Raw genomic sequence first — 18,643 nt, 5'->3', positions numbered from 1 at the left:
AGGGGCGCCTGCGTGGCTCAGTCAATTAAGCAATTGCCTTCAGCTCAGGTCATGATCTCAGGGTCCTAGGATCAAGCCCCATATCAGGTTCCCTGCTCAGCGGGAGGCTGCTTCTCCCTCTCCTTCTGCCCCTCCTCCCTCCTTGTGCTCTCTTCCCCCTAAATGAATAAATACTATCTTTAAAAATATTATATGCATTTAAGGTATACATCTGATATTTTGATATACATATGCACTGTGAAACAATTACAATTAAGCTAATTAACACATCACTTCACATAGTCGTGTGGATGTGTGTGTGATATGAACACTCGAGATCTATTCTCTTAGCAAATTTCAAGTACACAATACAGCATTATTAACTGTAGTCACCATGCTGTACATTAGGTCTCCAAAACATATTTCTTCTATAACTAAAAGTTAAGACCCCTGACCAAGTTTGTCTCCCTTTTTCTCCTACCTCCAGCCCTGGGAAACCACCACTCTGTTCTCCGTTATTGTGAGTCTGACTTTATTTTAGATTTCATATATACATGGAATCATCTGGTATTTGCAGAGGTAACTTTTTTAAAAAATGATTCCACAAAGTCTTTTATTATTCTTTTATTGTTTGTATAATTTATGTCTATTTTAGGTATATTTTGAACCTGAGATTCACAGAAGCCATGAATATGCCCAGTGGGTCACTGTGTGTTAATTCCATCATTTCCACTACCTTGGGCTGTCTGCCCTTCGATCAGAAGATGAATGGCACTGTGCAACTATGCGAATCAAGTTCGAGGATAAATGCCTTGTCAGATACCAGTTCAAAGTCTTCTATGTTTTGTGCATGTGAGCTGAAAGCCAGCCAACAGCTGCCTCTCGGGGCAGCACACCCAGCTACTGAGTTCCTGATAAGTTGTTTCAAAAGATGTATGTTAAAAATGACAACTCTTACTAGGATAAATAAAATAACTGCTTTATTATTAAAAAAAAAAAAACCTGTGGGAAAATGCCCGGGTTAGCACTGCATTCACATAATGCCTTTCAAAGTTAGAGCATACTCTAGGTTGACTTTAACATTCTATAAATGTCATACAATTTTCATTTGCCATGCGTAACATTTATCCTTGGCTTTAAAAAAAATCAACCTTCTGAGTAGTATGGATCCTACCTGAGAAACTCAAGTGACAGTCTTGGGAATTGTTTTAAGGAGAAATGAGATGCCAGGAAGTAAATCAAACACTGTTGCTGCTGGTTATCAAGGAGTGTGCAGACACGGGTTGAGCTTGTTTCCAGCAAGAGTTTTATATATATGCATGTGTTTAGGTGTGTGTGTCTTCTTTCAAGTATTCAAGCTAAAATTTCAGAACTGTATTTGAAAGAGTGTCTCAAATATTGAAAGGTCAAGAAACACTGTAGAAGGAAAACAGTGAGCCTTCGGAAGTGAGAAGGGGGATCTTGGGTCCTGGGTCACAGCCTTTGAGTTATGTATGATGGTGGTGGTACAAGTTGGGATGGTAAGAGCATATTCTAGAGCAAGCACGAATGGAGGGGGGAAACAGGGAGCAGCAGGTTGGTGAGCAAAATATGACACTGTGAGCAGTCAGTAATTCAGTGAGGATGTCACTTATAAGAAGAGGGATATGAAGGATGTATTCGTGTATGTAGGGCAGAAAAGTCCTTAGGACTAGAGATGGCTGCATGGTCATGGTCATGCAAGGATACCCAAAGCTGCAGAGAGACAGGCAGGGCTGGACATCATGGGAATGAAGATACAGAGAGATGACATACAAGAAAAGAGTGCCCCTGCCCCGATACCCCCAGAGCTCACGGGATTGCTCTGTGCACAGTGTGAAAACCTTGGGACCAGCCTCCTTTTAGTCTCCACCAGCTTTAACTTAAACACTCAAATAAGTCTTCTTAGGGAAAGCCTCTTGCAAACTGACTGCTAACTCTGTTTCATCTGTGGAAGGGGGTGTAAAGAACCAAATTTTTCTGACACTTCAAGGGGTATCCTGGTCAAGAAGAAAGATACATTAGAGAATCCAGAAATCAGCAAGCAAGCTCAACCATAAGGCAGAAAGTGTCCTGAGAGGAAAACACCCAGGTCATCCAGGGGGTCAGCAAGGACCTATCACTGAAGACATTCTGCAGGTGGATTTCACTGAACCCTGGGGCAATCCCAAATTTGAATCAGAACTAGTACTGAGCATCCATTTTCCTGTCCAGCCCAAACTAAAAGCCTGTGAGGATGTGCCTAGGTGGACATGGGGGCCAGTGAAGCATCTGTGGACTGGCCACACTGGCTACAGCTGCCATGGCTCCTGGAGGAAACTGGATTGTTGGGATGCCCGGGTGGCTTAGATGGTCAAGCATCTTCCTTCAGCTCAGGTCACGATTCCAGGGTCCAGGGATCAAGCCCCGCATCAGGCTCCCTGCTCAGGGCAGAGCCTGCCTGCTTCTCCTTCTCCCTCTGCCATTCCCTCTACTTGTGCTCTCTGGCTCTCTCTGTCAAATAAATAAATGAAATCTTGAAAAAAAAAAAAAAAAAGGAAACTGGATTGCCACCCAGGGGCCAGGAGAAAGGGTCCAAACTTGGTGCCTTGGTGGAATGCTTGCTTACCTACAAGGCACAAAGCTATACTGTTCATTGTTGTCATCTTTTAGTCCCACCACATCTTCGGGGGAGTAAATGATGATCCTTATTTGAGTGGCAAGGAAATCAAAGTTCAAAGAGATTAACTATTTCATTCAAGATTACAGAGCAGTGCCAAAATATGAACCCAGAAACAGCTGACTCCTAAATTTATGCTGTTTTCAACAAACCTAATGGGTTCCCTGAAAGATCCTCAAATTAGTTTATTCTTCAACAAATCTACATTTAGAAAAAAAAAATCTAGAAAATCTCCAGATGTTTGCAAATTAGGCAACACATTTCTCTTTCTTTCTTTCCGCAGCAAAGCAAGGTTTATTGAGTGATAACAAAATGATAGTAGGAAGCTCCCAAGGAGGGAGGGGACCTGAGGGGGTTGCTCTAGGCAACACATTTCTAAATAACAATTAGAAAATATTTCTAACTGAATGGTAATAAAAAGAGACACACCAAACTTAAGATCTGTAGCTAAAGCAGCGCTGAGAGGAAAATTGATAGTACTAAGTGATATATTAAAAAAAAGAAAGTGTGCTCAAAAATCAATGATCTAGGGGCGCCTGGGTGGCTCAGTGGGTTAAGCCGCTGCCTTCGGCTCAGGTCATGATCCCAGGTCCTGGGTTCGAGCTCCGCATCGGGCTTTCTGCTCAGCGGGGAGCCTGCTTCCTCCTCTCTCTCTGCCTGCCTCTCTGCTTGCTTGTGATTTCTCTCTGTCAAATAAATAAATAAAATCTTTAAAAAAAAAAATCAATGATCTAAGCTTCGATCTTAAGAAGCTGATTAAGGAAACTTAAGGAAATTAAAAGGAATTTTTATATCCCTAAAAATAAAGAGAAGAGTGCAAACCAATTAAATAGAAAGAGAAAACAAAGGTTAGTTCTTTGAAAGAGTAATAAAAGTGACAAATCCCCAAGCAAGACTAATCAAGAAAAAAAGGAGAAAAATTGCCAGTATCGGGAACAAATAGGTATTTTAACGGCCTTTGATATATGTAAGACACTGAGCATGAAGAAGAGGAAGAGAATGAAGAGGAAAAAAAGTGTATCTGTTTTTGAAGCTATCCAGAAAAGCTACCCAGTTCGGATTCTATTATATTCAATTTAATCCAACATGCATTTATTAGAAGGGAACATAAAGCATTTCAGCTGGTATTATAGGCCTAGAAAGAGAGCATATATACTCTGGAGTTAGAGAGAGCTGAGTTGAAATCCAGCCTCTACCTTGAACTAAATGTATGACTTTAGGCAAATTATATAACCTCTCCGAACTTCCATTTCTTATCTAACAAATGGGAGATAACAGTACCAACCTCACAGAGTTGTTGGAAGAGTGGGAGATAAAGCAGGTAGGTAGCTTATATCCTACAGAATTCTTTATCCAGCATGACCCATAACTATAGCATTTATACTTTATTTGTAGAAAGGGTACAAAAGTAGATCCTGAGACAAGGTCATTCATGAGCATTTACCAATCCCTTAATTATCTGCACCAGTAAGAGAGGTTTGGTATAGTCATTTTCAATAGAAAGGATGCTACTAACATATAAACCACATAAAAGCACCTATGAAAATTAAAATGAAATAACTTAATATAAAATTTTCATTCTAATTTTATACCATAATTTTTTTGATTATTAGTAAGTCAAAATGAACACTATGGCAACAACATGTTATTTTAAAACTTTGGGGGAAAGGCTTCCAACTCTAGTGTTGGCATTATGACAGAAGATCCCCCCAAGTCCTCAGCTTCCCAACAGTGTGCCTCCCGAGTCACACGTGCGATGGGTATGTAAGGCTCAGAGATCCGAAACGACCATGCTAATTGGCTCATACATAAAATCTGCAAGATGAAGGCTCAGGACTTTTCACACACTGGAGAAGCCTGATAGGCCTATGACAAGAAAGAAAAAAAGAGAAAGAAAGAGGATCAGTTGGCAGTACAATACATCTATGGTTCAACTGCCCAAAGCAAGTAGCTCCTTCATTAGCAACAAAAGTATGCATGGGACACTCAGCTTCTTTTCCTGCAGTGACAACACAGAGGAAGGTCAACTCCGGGAATGAACAACTTAAAGTATGGCTGGTTTGGTTTCATTTCACTTGTACAGCCACAGAAATATGGGCACCTGGGTTGCTCCATAGGTTAAGCATCTGCCTTCAGCTCAGGTCATGATCCCAGAGTCCCAGTATCAGTGGGCTCCCTGCTCAGTGGAGAGTCTGCTTCTCCCTCTCTGTCTCTCTGCCCCTCACCCCATTCAGGTCTGCTTCTCCCTCTGCTCCTTACCCAGCGTGGGCTCTCTCTCAAATATATAAATAAAATCTTTTTTAAAAAAGCCATTGAAATAAATAGTGAGAAGGGATGTTTGATGATAATGTGTGGAGATGAAACAAATGTCTGGCTCAAACATGTCACAAATACATGCTATGAATGTCAGCTGGTGATCAAGACATGCAGAGGCAGCAACCTGAGAGGAGGGACCTCCGTATTTTCTGCTGGTGATTTGCTCTCTTCTCTTCAATAGCTTCCTGAGAGAGGGTTGAGAGAGGATGGAGACTCTCTGGGGGAAGGCTGGTGGCCATCAGCAGGAAGACCAGAAGTCCTTTGCACAGAACAAATCCTAGATAAGAATCTAGCCAGTGAATGACTCCCTGCTGAGTAAAAATGAGATAAGAAAGCCACAGGGTCCAATGGGAGTGGCTGGTCTATAGAAAAGGATGGATAGTAAGGAATGTGGTTCATTAAATTGTAGCTGAATCTGGTTTTGCTATGTTGAGTCAAGAAAGAGAGAAATCCTTAGAAGCAGCTACCTGCACCCCTGGGCTTCTGGAATGGGCTATCTCAGGCTCATTTCTAGCCAACTATCATGACCAGCTGGGCACAATGGTTCTAAATGTGGACTCACTCCATCCACACCAATATGGTAGCCTGGGATCACCCACATGCACACTTTCCAGGGGAAAGCAATTATTAACAGCAATTATGCTGTTAAGATGATCTCTCTCCACAGATATGTAAATATTAACATCCAATGTTACAATAAAATGGACACACTTTGGGTATGTTGGATAACACACAGAGAGAGAGGGAGTGTATTTCGAAGTAACAGAGGAAGTGCACCTTTAGGTTTTTAATAAATATGTCACAAGGGGGCACTAATGAGAAAAAAAATGCTACATTTTTAAGGTCATGGAAAAGAGGGTTGTTACTCTCTGTTCATTCCACTGGTTAGAACACATGTGAAGAGATTCTGTATATATTTCATCGGGAGTATGAGCATGTATATGGGAAAAAGGAAAAGGACTTGAAGGATATACAGCCAAATGTTAATAGCATTTGTCTCCAGGTGGGGATTTCTAAGGGGTTAACCTCAGAATCAGCAGAAAGTCTAACCTATATAAATGTATTTACACTTCTGTTTGCCTATTAAACAATCACACCAAAACAGTGGGACAGAAGTTTGCTAAATTGGAAAGTGTGTTTGGCATGGAGTGATTTCACCTTTATTCTACATCGATATCCCTGACATTCACTTTAGGCTCCTGTGGGGACAAGCAGCTTTCTTACAAAGCCATAGAACTCTTAAAGATACAACAAGGGGCCCTGAAAAGCTGGTAATTTAAAGAATCATGTTGAATATATTACAACCTCATGGTTGGGGAAAAGGCCTAGTGATTTCAAGTATGATCCCCAAATTTAAGATTACATGAGCTGAGGCTCAGAATGACAGGTGTTATTGTCTTACAAATCACTTCCTTCAACATGGACCACTGTTCAAGTCCAGATGGAAGGTATGCTTTCACAGTCTTCCCAGGTAGAGAAGAAGTGAGCTCATCTGGAACCTGTGGTCAGCATGAATGAGGCTGACTGACGGCCATTAATGAAAGAAAGGAGAATGATTAAAATGAGGAAAAAAAGCGGGGCGGGGTGGGGGGGTTGAGGATAAGACCCATGTACATTCCCCCGTCTTCTCCTAGGTGTTTAGTGTTCTCTTTTCCCAACACGAGGTATCTTTGAATAACTCAAACTGGTCAGATGTCTGCAGTCTGCAATGCTTCCTTTCTAGTTATTCTTGCTCCTTTGTTCGGCTTGTTTTCCCATCTAACTGCGGTAGAAAGCTTGTGTTATTTCTGGCAGTTTCCAGAGAGGAGCCAGCTGACTGAGGGGGAATTCAGGTCATTTTGAGACAAACGCCCTCAGTGAATGTTTCTGGACTCTGTCCTTCTGCCTTTCCGATAGGGTTGGTGGGAGAAGGTGGTGATAGAAAGAGACAGGAAAAGGATTCTTGAATTCCAGGCTCTGTGTTCTTTGAGAAAATTTTTTCTGTCCATATCCTTCTTCTAAGCCATCATTTACGGGTAAATCTCCAAAGATGCTTCTAGCAAGGAGTCCCTGCTACAACTACTTAAAAGTAAGTGAGGGTCCCAGCTTGGATAACAGAGTTGCAAATGACTTTAAAAATATATACCATCTGTAAATTTAAACTTTTCCCCAATGAACGTGTACTACTGGCAAAAAAAGAAATTAGATCTTACTTACATTGCCTAATTTATAAAAGGTAAAGTTTGGTAGACATCCATGTAGCAACTTATCAAGCGTTAGGGATCTACACCGAGATCCAACTAAAGAAACCTCACATGCAAAACACCACTGTGTCACAAGGATTTTACAAATCCTTTGCATTGGACAAAACATGCTTCCACTCCCCTGAAAGCCAATGGTTTGCAAGCCCTGGGTCAGGCATCTCATGTGGGAAACCAGAAAATATGTTCTCAAAGGCTGGGTCCGCTTCAGAGACAAATCAATGATCAGGGACAGGTGGAGAAGAAAGAAGAGGAAGATGGGGGAAAGGTGGTCAACAGAAGGACCCTGGCTGGAAATAGCTCGTAGGGTGGCCTGAGGGGCAGGAACGCACACCATAGGTCACCATCCCGGATCACCAACAAGGCCCAAGAGGGATTTCCACAGCCCTCCTGGCTCAGAGGAGGCCAAGGAGAGGAAAATACCTACAGTCGGCAAGACAGCCATTGCTTTTTTAAGAAGTCAATTACCCGTAATTATTCTGGCAAGAAAATGCAATACTCCTTTCCTTTAGAATCCGTTTCAGATTATTTACGGAGGAACTCGAGCATGAGTCACTGGGAAAGAAAGAAAGAAATAAAAAAGAGTTAAGTGATAAGTTTCTTGCAAACACTTCCCGATCTTGGTTTCTTCTAGGTAGCAAGCTCTGGGCCAGAGCTTGGGATGAAATGGGGCAGAAGCTGTTTTTAAGAGCTCACAGGGCAGCAGGGGAGCTGAAGGTGTGAACTGCATAGATACTTATTGTGGATATGAAACTGAGAGGTTTTGGGGATGGGCTGAATGTCCAGGGAGGCCCCAGTAATTTCCTCAGTCACTCTGTTCTCGATGCATTCCTGTGATTGCAGGGACCAATTCCAAAAATTACCCTGAGAATACATATGCACAAAGTGGGAACATATACCTGTGAACACTTCCAATGTCATGCATCACCCAGGCCTGTAGTTGATGAACCTTCTCTGGACGCAAATTAAAGACTTCCACACGTCCAAAAGTGCTACGATAGAAGAGGCAGTGAATATTGTTAAGCCCAAACTGAATTGTTCAGCCATCCCCAGGCCTTGTCAAGAGCAAGCAGGCTAGGAACCACTGGTTAGAACCTGCCCTTTGGGATTGACCGGTGAATTGCACTAGAAACAGCCAATCTCATGCATTGTGACCCTCATTGAATACGATTCTCAAAATAAGATTCTTACTTGGTAACTTGATGGTGATTCTTTAAATACTTGCTATTCAAAGAGGGGGCCTTGCACCGCCATAATGAGCACTGCCTGAGAGATAGTTGGACCTGCAGAATCTCAGCCCACCAGCAGCTGAACCACCCCCAGATGACCCACACTCAATGAGGCTGGAGAGGCGCTGCTCTAAGAGCCCCTGGGGCCCTGCTCGGACGCCAGCCCTCAACTCTTCCCCGTTGATCTCTGACAGCCACCATTCCTGTTGCACATAGTTGGACACGGAGTATCAGATTATAAAATTATGGAGTGTTAACACTTTCACCCGAAACCCTGCAAGCTTAGGGTCAAAAGAAGACAAAAGGGCAAATGCTTCTTTGCAGAATTAAATATTAAAACAGGAGAGAAGGAAAATTCATTTGGGGCATCCAGAGAGCCTGGATCAGCCCACCAGTATCTGCCTCTCTTCTCAATCCAGCCTTTTCCAGGGAAAGACTAGAGAACAAAGGCTGAGAAAGCATCCAACGTGCTAAAAACTAAGTATAGAAGGAGGTCAGAGAAGAAGGGCGTTGGTGTGGTCAGATTCAGAGCTGTGGGTTAAATGAGGAACAACAGCTGATACCCACTGAGCCCTCTCTCTGTTGTGAGGCACAGAGCTCAGTTAGTCTTCAAGTCACCACCACCACCTCTCCTGGTACATACTTCAGGGGCCCCTGAGGTTAGGTGCCCAGCCGACAGTCACACAGGTAATATGAAATGACGGGAGCCCTTGCTTTCAACCACTGCAATTAATGATGGGTAATGCCTAGAATGAGAAGTGAAGGCCAAGAGCCCAGCACAGTAGTGGTTTGACATCTTGACTGAGATGTACACTCTTCATGGAGGACACAGGAGCCAGGCCAGATCTTCATGGATGGGGAGGATTAAACAGGTGGGTGCGGGAAGGGTGGCTGGGCAGAGGGAACAGCATGAATAAAGGCAGGAAGTTGGGAGAGCTCAGAAAATGACACCAGGCCTTGAAAAGCCAAGGGGAAGAGCTGGCCACAGAGCAAGGGCCAATGGGACATTTAAAGTATTTTTAAACAAAGGAGACACCAGACAAATACTCTTAGATAAATCTCTCCGTAGAAAACATTCCACCTCTTTAGCCCAAATCTTCAGTTCTGACCTAACCACAAAAAGCATATTCTTCTAGGGATGAAATACGTAACAGGAGGCTGCACTAACACTTGCAAATAGGTTGCAAAGAAACCAGTACCTTCTTTCATCAAAGGTGTTACTGATGGACCCATTGAGCACCACATGGACCACACCACAGGCGTCTTCTGCAAACTTAAAAGGAAAAAAAAAAAAAGCCCACCATTCCTCAGCATGCAAACTTAATTGCCACATCCCAGCAGCTCCTTCTGAAACAACTCAGCATTAGCAGGTTAAAGAGGGAAGAGCCCGTATAGGGCTCGCTCAGTATTGCCAGGTGTATGTAATTTGCATCCTAAGACATTGACAGGATTATGCTTCAAATAAGAATTCTGGAAGCGGTTGCTCCAATCTGTGTTTGAACAACGGAGGTCAACATCACTGTTCACAAGGTTGCTAAATTGATGGTTCAGAAGCTGAAAGTCCAGAGATTAAGAAAAACATTGCTGGAGGAGGAAGATAAAAGCACTTTTTTGGTGTCATGTGCTGTAGACACTGCACGTTTCATTTAGTGGGAGCAGGGTGGACAATTCAAGGGCAAGGGAAAAGGGACAGGAAGAAAGGGGAAACTGAGGAGAGAAGGGGACACAGGTTTGCACGGGCACAAATAGGGAAGGAAGGAACAAAGGAACAAAGGAAGGAAGGAATCACTGAGCAAGCAGTTTTATTTCTTCGTGCAATGAATACTCAGCTAGAATCTTTGCTAGGCACTGGGAAAAACAAAATGAACAAAGCAAAGCAATCTACATGTTCCCTTCAAGAGGCCCCCAGACCCCCTGGGACCAGCTCAGGTTCAGCTCAGGTTCACTACTATGTCGTACTGGAAAGATGAGATCCTTGTGGGGTTAGCTGCCAGTACTGAGTGTTCTTTGAGAGCCTGGCTGTTCTATGCACCACAGCCCTGAAGCCTGGAGCTGGTTTATGGCACAGAGTGGGCACCCAGAGAAAATCTATGGAGGGAAAAGAGGGAAGGAGGAAGGGAAGGAAAGAGAAGAAGTCTAAATAGTCAGTGATGGTGATTAGGAAAGAAATAGAAAAGGCATGGCAGAGGGCAACGAAAGCTAAGTCCTACAGGACAGGTAGGATCTCACCCAGGAAGGGCTGAGGCAGGTGCAAACAGAAAGGCCTAGGGGTTTGAGAAAACAGTGGTTTTGGTGAAAACCTTAGTAGATGCAGAAGTTGGGTAGAAAAGTGAGTTCACAGAGGGCCGTGAATGCTTGGCCAAGTCATGTGGCCTTTATTCTGCAGGTGATAAAACACCACTGAACCATCTGAAACCAAATTGTAAGAGTCCAGCGCAGCTTCTGTCTTTTGGCTGGGTGTGACGAACAGAGGACAGGGGCCCGATTTCTACCCATCACAAGGGCTAAGTCAGTAGAGTGCTTCTGGGGCCAAGTGCTGAGCCTGCCGTCTATGATTCTCAAGAGCCCCCAGGAAGTAAGCGCTGGGTCAATTTGCCCCAAGGTCACATCACTTGGAAGCAAGGAAGTGCAAGGGGTATTCAAACCCCAAAGAGCTCTGCCTCTCTCGTCAGAAAAAGAAAGGATCTCATCGGATCAAAACAAACTTGTCTTGGTACATCTATGAACATTTAGCCAAAATAAAGCTGCAGCCCCAGGGTAGCTCACCACGGTAGGGCACCTTACATCACTTTCAATGTGCTCCTAGCTCTAAGCTCGTGCTTGACACATATGAAATATGGCTTGTCTTTAAGAGTTGTTCACACCAGCACTGTTCCCACGACGTATCAGAGAGTAAGAAAATAAGCAGGAACCTTTCTCAGAAACCGCAAGCAAGCAAACAAAAACAAGTTATATAGCGCCTCTGTGTGAGTATACAGTGTTTAGTAGGGACTCAACATACTCATGCCTGGCACACAGTAAGTGGTCTCCAAACGTTGATCATTCAGACTGATCAGGGATCTAAGATAGGCCAATGCCTAGATCAGAGGATTAAACCAAGCTGGAGGTTCCTGGCAACCAAAGCCAAAACCTGGGTAAGAGCAGGGATTCACCAACTAGAGCCCACGGACCATCCATGAAAGCCCTAAAATTGTATGTGAAAATCTACTGTTACGTGCTTAGATACGTTATTCTCAAGAAAGAATCCTAAACTTTTTTTCCTAAAGGATTTGTGGTGTAAAAAAGGATTAAAACCAATCCCTGACTGGATGATCTCTAAAGTTCTCTGGTCTCTAAAATTCTAAGATTTCCTTTTAGTACTTACCCTTTTGGACACTGCATTCCAGAATACAGAAAAAGAGTTGTTGCTGCAGTCTTCCCTCCGGTCTGGACAAGATTGATAGTTCATTTCTAAAAGACATAGGTTTTAGAAAATAATTAAAGTAGAAAAGTAAGGGTGTAATTAAGCTCTGATTTTCCCGGGCTATTCAATCACAGCAGGGCCGTATTCCAATGGCCACCACTGCCAAGATGGAGGAGGGAGAATGGACTCATCTGGACCCAATTTAACTAAATGCCCCTGTGTCCCTTCCAAGTCCTTACCTTATCCTCCAAATTCCAGACAGGAACACAGTGACCAGCTCTGAGTCATCATTCTGGGAAATTACAGCAAAAGTTCATCTGGCAGAAACAAGCCCTCTTCCAAATCCCCTCTTCCAGGAAAAACCAGGGATAAAATTGGACCCTCAGGGGCCACTCTTGCCAACTACTCCTCCACTTCCTGCCAATTCTCTCTTGCTGACAGTCTTTCTCCCTGACCTGCCTCAGTCCCCACATCCCTGGGTTCAGAGAGCCTCTGAGTCCTTCTATGCTCACTCTCCCCCAAGAAGACAGGCTCAGGAGTCAGTGAGATTCAGCAGATATAGAGCACAAATACATCATTTCTACGGTACTTCTCCCAGGCATATCCGTCTAGTGCACAAAAATGGTTTAAATTATCTTTTGAGATATAATTGAAAAAATTGTAAGATATTTAAAGTGTACAGTGTGAGGATATATATACACACACATATATATATGTGAGCGAGAGAGAGATTGTGCAAAGATTCCCCCACATATGGAGTTAATTTAACACATTTATCATCTCCTGTATTGATCTTTTTATGTGTATAAGAGAACATTTAAGTTCTGCTCTCTTAGCAAATTTCAATTATATAATAATATTAGCAAATATAATCATCATGCTGTACATTAGAACCTCAGACCTTATTCATCTTATAACTGAAAGTTTATGCCCTTTTACCAACCTCTGCCTCATTCCCCTACCTCCCAGCCCCTGGCACCCACTTTTCTCTCTGTTTTTAGGAGTTTGGGGAGTTTTTCTTCTTTTAAGATTCCACATGTAAGCGATTTCATGCACTACTTGTCTTTCTCTGTCTGGCTTATTTCACTTTGCACAATGTCCTCAGATTTATCTATTATTGCAAATGGCGGGATTTTCTTTTTGAAGAAAGAATGAGTAATAGTCTATCATGTGTGTATATGTGTACCTACTTATACTTTTTTCACCCACTTGACTACACAAACATTAGTTGAGTGTTAGGTCCTGAGGAGAAAGAAATGAATCAGACAGAAGCCCTGTTTTCAGAAACATGATCTAGAATTGAAAAGTAAAGCCAAAGGGAGAAGGTTTTACAGCAAACAAATTTAAAACCTAAAAGAAATAAATGAATGACTAAGAAAAGCTGACCTGCAAAATGGGAAATTTAAAATGGAAAGCAAGAAACATGGCAAAAACTATAAAATTTAGGGCCTCCTGGTTGGCTCAGTTGGTAGAACATGTGACTTTTTTTTTTTTTAAGATTTTATTTATTTATTTGAGAGAGAGAGAGAGCACACAAGTGGGGGTAGAGGAGGGAGCAGAGGGAGAGGGAGAAGTAGGGTTTGCACTGAGCAGGGAACCTGAAGCAGGGCTCCATCCCACAAACCTTGGGATCATGACCTGAGCCGAAAGCAGATGCTTAACTGACAGAGCCACCCAGGCACTTCTCTCTCTCTCTCTTTTTTTTTTTTTTTTTAAGATTTTATATGTTTGAGAGAGATCATGAATGGGGGGAGGAGCAGAGGGAGAGGGACAAGCAGACTCTGCATTGAGCATGGAGCTCGGTGCAGAGCTCAGTCAAAGGGCTCGTTCCCAGGGTTCAACCCTGAGATCATGAACTGAGCCAAAATTGAGGGTTGGTCGCTTAATCGACAGCTACCCAGGCGCCCCAATGGCTGGGATTTTTATAACTGAGCAGTAAGTATTAGCTAATATTCTAAATTTATAAAGAACATCTGTAAGTAAGAAAATAACAGGCATCCCAATAAAAACAGCTGAGATACACGAACTGCCAGTTTATAAAAGAAATAGAAATATCTACCATTAAATGACATAAATATGATCAGCCTCACAATCAGAGCAAAGCAAAACAAGTCAAGGTATTATTTCCTTATCAAATTGGCCAAGACATTTTTCTAAGTATGAACCAGTACTGGCGGGAGGAATGAGCAAACAAGTGACCTCCCATATTCTGATGAGTGTCTAAGTGATTACCACCTTTTGAATGACAGTATCAGCTCCTACTGCAATTTGTTCCGCACTGAAATTTCATTTGTAGAAATTTATCTTTCCAAAGCACTTCCCTAAGCAGCTAGATGTGCATGTGCCCATGGTATCTGTACGTGTGTCTGTGTGTGTTGTACACAGTAATCCTTGCAACACTGGCAATAGCAATTATCTCCACCTAAATGTCCATCAGCCAGAAATTCATTAGATAAGTTATGCTAACATCCATAAAGGAGACAAAGGAGGGCTTTTTAAAAAAATATGGCTGTATCTCTTTTTTTTTTCTTAAGATTTTATTGATTCAGGGTGCCTGGGTGGCTCTGTCATGAGGCATCTGCCTTCAGCTCAGGTCATGAGGGTCCTGGGATCAAGCCCCGCATCAGGCTCCCTGCTTGGCGGGAGGCCTGCTCTCTCTTTGCCAGTTCCCCTGCTCATGTTCCTACTCTCACTGTATCTCTCTGTCAAATACATAAACAAAATCTTTTTTAGAAAGATTTTTATTTATTTATTTGAGAGAGAGAGAGAGCAGAGAAGGGAGGGGCAGAGGGAGAGGCAGAGAGAAACCCAAGCTGACTCTGCACTGAGCACGAAGCCTGACCAGGGCCTCGATCTCCCAACTCTGAGATCACGACCGGCACCAAAACCAAGAGTCCAGTGCTCCACCAACTGGGACACCCAGGCTCCCCAATATGGCTGTATTTCTATCTACTAATTCTAGATGAATAAAGCAAAGTTGCAAAAGAGTGTGTGTACATTTTAATATATATGTTTATGTGAGTGAGGGGCCATGTGTGGGAAGGCTTTGTACTGAACTATTGACAACAATCCCCTTCTGAGAAATGATATAAACCTAGAAGTGGGGAAGGTACAGAGTGACCTTCATTTTTTTTACTTTTTTTTTTTTAAGATTTTGTTTATTTATTTGACAGAGAGATCACAAGTAGGCAGAGAGGCAGGCAGGGCAGGGGGAGGGGTGGCGGGGGGAAGCAGTCTCCCCACTAAGCAGAGAGCCTGATGTGGGACTTAATCCCAAAACCCTGAGATCATGACCCGAGCTGAGGGCAGAGGCTTAACACACTGAGCTACCCAAAAGCCCTCATTTTTTACTTTTATACATTTCCATAATATACAAGTACTTTGCAAATAAGCATGCATCATTGTTGTAATAAGAAACAATGTAAACCTGCAATGAAGAAGTTTTATAGTAAGTCTTTAAGTGCTTACTTTTTTTTTAATTTTTATTTTTAGTTTTTTTATTTTTTTTTCAGCATAACAGTATTCGTTATTTTTGCACCACACCCAGTGCTCCATGCGATCTGTGCCCTCTACAATACCCACCACCTGGTGCCCCCAACCTCCCACCCCCCACCCCTTCAAAATTCTCAGATCGTTTTTTTCAGAGTCCATAGTCTCTCATGGTTCACCTCCCCTTCCAATTTCCCTCAACTCCCTTCTCCTCTCCATCTCCCCTTGTCCTCCATGCTATTTGTTATGCTCCACAAATAAGTGAAACCATATGATAATTGACTCTCTCTGCTTGACTTATTTCACTCAGCATAATCTCTTCCAGTCCCGTCCATGTTGCTACAAAACTTGGGTATTCATCCTTTCTTTCTTCTTTTTTTTTTTTTTTTTACAGCTTTATAAACATATATTTTTATCCCCAGGGGTACAGGTCTGCGAATTGCCTTGAGTGCTTACTTTTTAAAATAGTCAAAAGCGGGGCACCAAGATGGCTCAGTTGGGTAAGCGTCTGACTGTTGATTTCAGCTCAGGTCATATCTCGGGGTCCTGGGATCAAAACCCATGCTGGGCTCCAACTCTTAGCAAGGAGTCTGCCTGAGAGTTCTCTCTCTCTCTCTCTCTGCTCCTCCTCACCTCATGCTCTCCCTCTCTCTCTCTATTGCAAATAAATAAATCTTTTTTTTTTTATTTTTTTCATTTTTAATTTTTATTCTTAAAGAAATAATAAAACAACATAAAGTAAAAATACACTCAGTATAAATAAAAAGAGAAAGAAAAGAAGTGAAAACAGGCTCAATAGGATTTTCTGATTAGAAATAATCTTCCCTCAGTGCGGTGTTCTGGGTCTTTCTGGGCAAGATAAGGCGGCCTCTAAAAAATAACAGCAAAGCCCTACACTGGCCTGAGACACAGAGGAGCCCAACCTTCTGCTGCCATGGCTGTGGCCGTGGCTGTGGTGGCTCTGGGGAGGAAGGGCTTTGGCCTGGCTCCCTCTCAGGCTACATCCAGCTCTAGCACTCTTTAGTCCTGAATACTGGCCTGATAGAAAGCAAAACACTGCCAATCTAGAAGCAGCTACACTTGCTCTCAGAAAGGAGGGAATTGGGGGCACCTGGGAGGCTCAGTGGGTTAAAGCCTCTGCCCTTGTCTCAAGTCATGATCTCAGGGTCCTGGATCAAGCCCCAAATCGGGCTCTCTGGTCAGCAGGGAGCCTGCTTCCTGCTCTCTCTCTGCCTTCCTCTCTGCCTGCTTGTGATCTCTCTCTCTCTGTCAAATAAATAAAATATTTTCAAAAAAAGAAAGAAAGAAGGGAATCAGGGAACACAGACAACCCCAAACTCAGAAGTCAGTTTTTCCAGAAAACTGAGTTGATATAAAGAACGGTCTTTTCGGGGCACCTGGGGGCCCCTAAAAGGCCTGCTTCCCCCTCACTCTCTGCCTGCCTCTCTGCCTACTTGTGATCTCTCTCTGTCGAATAAAGAAAGAAAGAACGAACGAAAGAAAGAGAAAGAAAGAAAGAAAGAAAGAAAGAAAAAGAAAAGAAAGAACAGTCTTTTACATGAGTCTGGATCATCATTAAGGCTGGAAATGGCATCGAGGCAGGTACCTGCCAAGACCCCTTGCAGAGCCCAGGGGCTCCTTTACCCAACACGTCCCTGGGCAACCCCAAAAGGCCCTGATCCTCACCTGAAGAGCGTGGGTCTCCACACCACTTGAGGCCATCCGCCATGTAGCCCAGCAGTGTGTCCTCTAGGGTGAACAGGTCTCCCCGGACACGCGTGTAGTCATGGGCCAGCTCGCTGGATTTGCTCCAAAAGAGGGTCTAGGAAAGGAAAACACAACCTGTCATCAAGAGCAATTCAGTAAGTCACACACACACACACACACACACACACACACACACACAAAACTCCACATCTTTTTAAATGAAAGAAAAACAGAATATCAGAGAAAATCACATAATCACTGCTTTCTGTGTGTGATCCTGAGAGCGTGGGGAGAGTGTGTGTGTGTGTGTGTGTGTGTGTGTGTGTGTGTATGTGTGTGTGTCCTAGGTCATAATACAAAATGCCTTGTTATTTTTGGTGACAGTAAACAAAAGTCTGAAAACCACCAATCACAATCTTAACAACGAACACAGAACCAGAACACATCTGGAGCAGGCATTAGGAAATTCCTAAAGTTATCTGCAAAACCATTTTGTCTCCATGCTGTTTTCTGGGAAAAGTGCTCTTTGATTCTTCATGTGCTCCATAATCTCTGCTGCTTTCCCAAACTCTTTCCTACCCCCACAAAGAGAAAAGAAAGGAAAATAAAAAGACAAATATTGTGAATTTTGGTGGGGGGGGTCCCTTGTAAAAGTGCAGAAGGTCAAATTTCAGAACAATCTTGAGCCCATGGGTCTACTCCTTCTTGACAGGAGGCAGTGGAGGGTATGGCTGGAAGTGTGGGCCCCAGAGGCCTGCCGCCCCAGGAAGTCCCTCCTGCCCAGCCCTTACAGCTATCTGACCCCAGGCAGCCAAAACCTCGCTACGCCTCACTTTCCCTGACTATAAAATGGTACGGGTCATAAACATAAGGAACTCAGGGGCATGAGGAGATACAATGAGACAATTGCAAATAAAGTGCTTAGTCTCACAACTGTGGCCTCGATGCTTGTCACCGGAGGCTCGTTTACCAAGCAGACCCTCCCTGCTCAGGCAAGAGCTCTTTCCTGTCCCTGGCTCTCCACACTGGGATGAGCGGCTGTAACATGGGGCTGGCTCGGGGGCTTCACAAAGATGATGGGCGTACACTGAATTCTCATCTTAAATGCAGACTTCAGGAAAGATGTACCCATCTTTGAACAATCTCTGGAACAATCAATGTATAAAATCCAGGCCACTCCAGCTCCTAATCCTACACTATTAACATTTCAGCTGGTCACTCTGGAGGTCTTCAGACTTGAGCCCTCACTGACCCCTGACCTCACCAAGCCTAGGTTTTCTCACTGGTAAAATGGGGGTCTTGATTCTTTTTTTTTTTTTAAAGATTTTATTTATTTATTTGACAGAGAGAGATCACAAGCAGGCAGAGAGGCAGGTAGAGAGAGAGGAGGAAGCAGGCTCCCTGCTGAGCAGAGAACCCGATGCGGGGCTCGATCCCAGGACCCTGAGATCATGACCTGAGCCGAAGGCAGCGGCTTAACCCACTGAGCCACCCAGGCGCTCCAGGGGGTCTTGATTCTTGACCTGTTTGTTTTGCAGGGTGACTGTGAGCTGTCATTAACATCATCATCATCAGAGTCAGGGGAGAGTTGGCAATTATGTAA

General features: G+C 43.4%; 1 protein-coding gene across 2 annotated transcripts in view; it reads right to left on the bottom strand.

Annotated features, from left to right (window-relative positions):
- Positions 1-4,026: 4,026 nt before the first annotated feature.
- CD38 (CD38 molecule) overlaps positions 4,027-18,643 on the bottom strand; it is a 49,735-nt gene continuing 35,118 nt past the window's right edge. For both annotated transcript variants that reach the window (XM_047718931.1, XM_047718932.1), the window contains exons 3-8: positions 17,020-17,155; positions 11,806-11,891; positions 9,641-9,714; positions 8,112-8,204; positions 7,681-7,767; positions 4,027-4,522 (exon numbers count right to left, since the gene is read on the bottom strand). In XM_047718931.1, the coding sequence (XP_047574887.1) occupies positions 4,459-4,522; positions 7,681-7,767; positions 8,112-8,204; positions 9,641-9,714; positions 11,806-11,891; positions 17,020-17,155 (540 nt within the window). In that variant the 3' untranslated portion in view covers positions 4,027-4,458. The remainder of the gene's footprint in view (positions 4,523-7,680; positions 7,768-8,111; positions 8,205-9,640; positions 9,715-11,805; positions 11,892-17,019; positions 17,156-18,643) is intronic.

The sequence above is a fragment of the Lutra lutra genome, chromosome 2 (assembly GCF_902655055.1).
Source record: "Lutra lutra chromosome 2, mLutLut1.2, whole genome shotgun sequence".
Taxonomy (NCBI): domain Eukaryota; kingdom Metazoa; phylum Chordata; class Mammalia; order Carnivora; family Mustelidae; genus Lutra; species Lutra lutra.
Note: the sequence above shows the minus strand (reverse complement) of the source record. Positions and strands in the feature narration are given on the sequence as shown.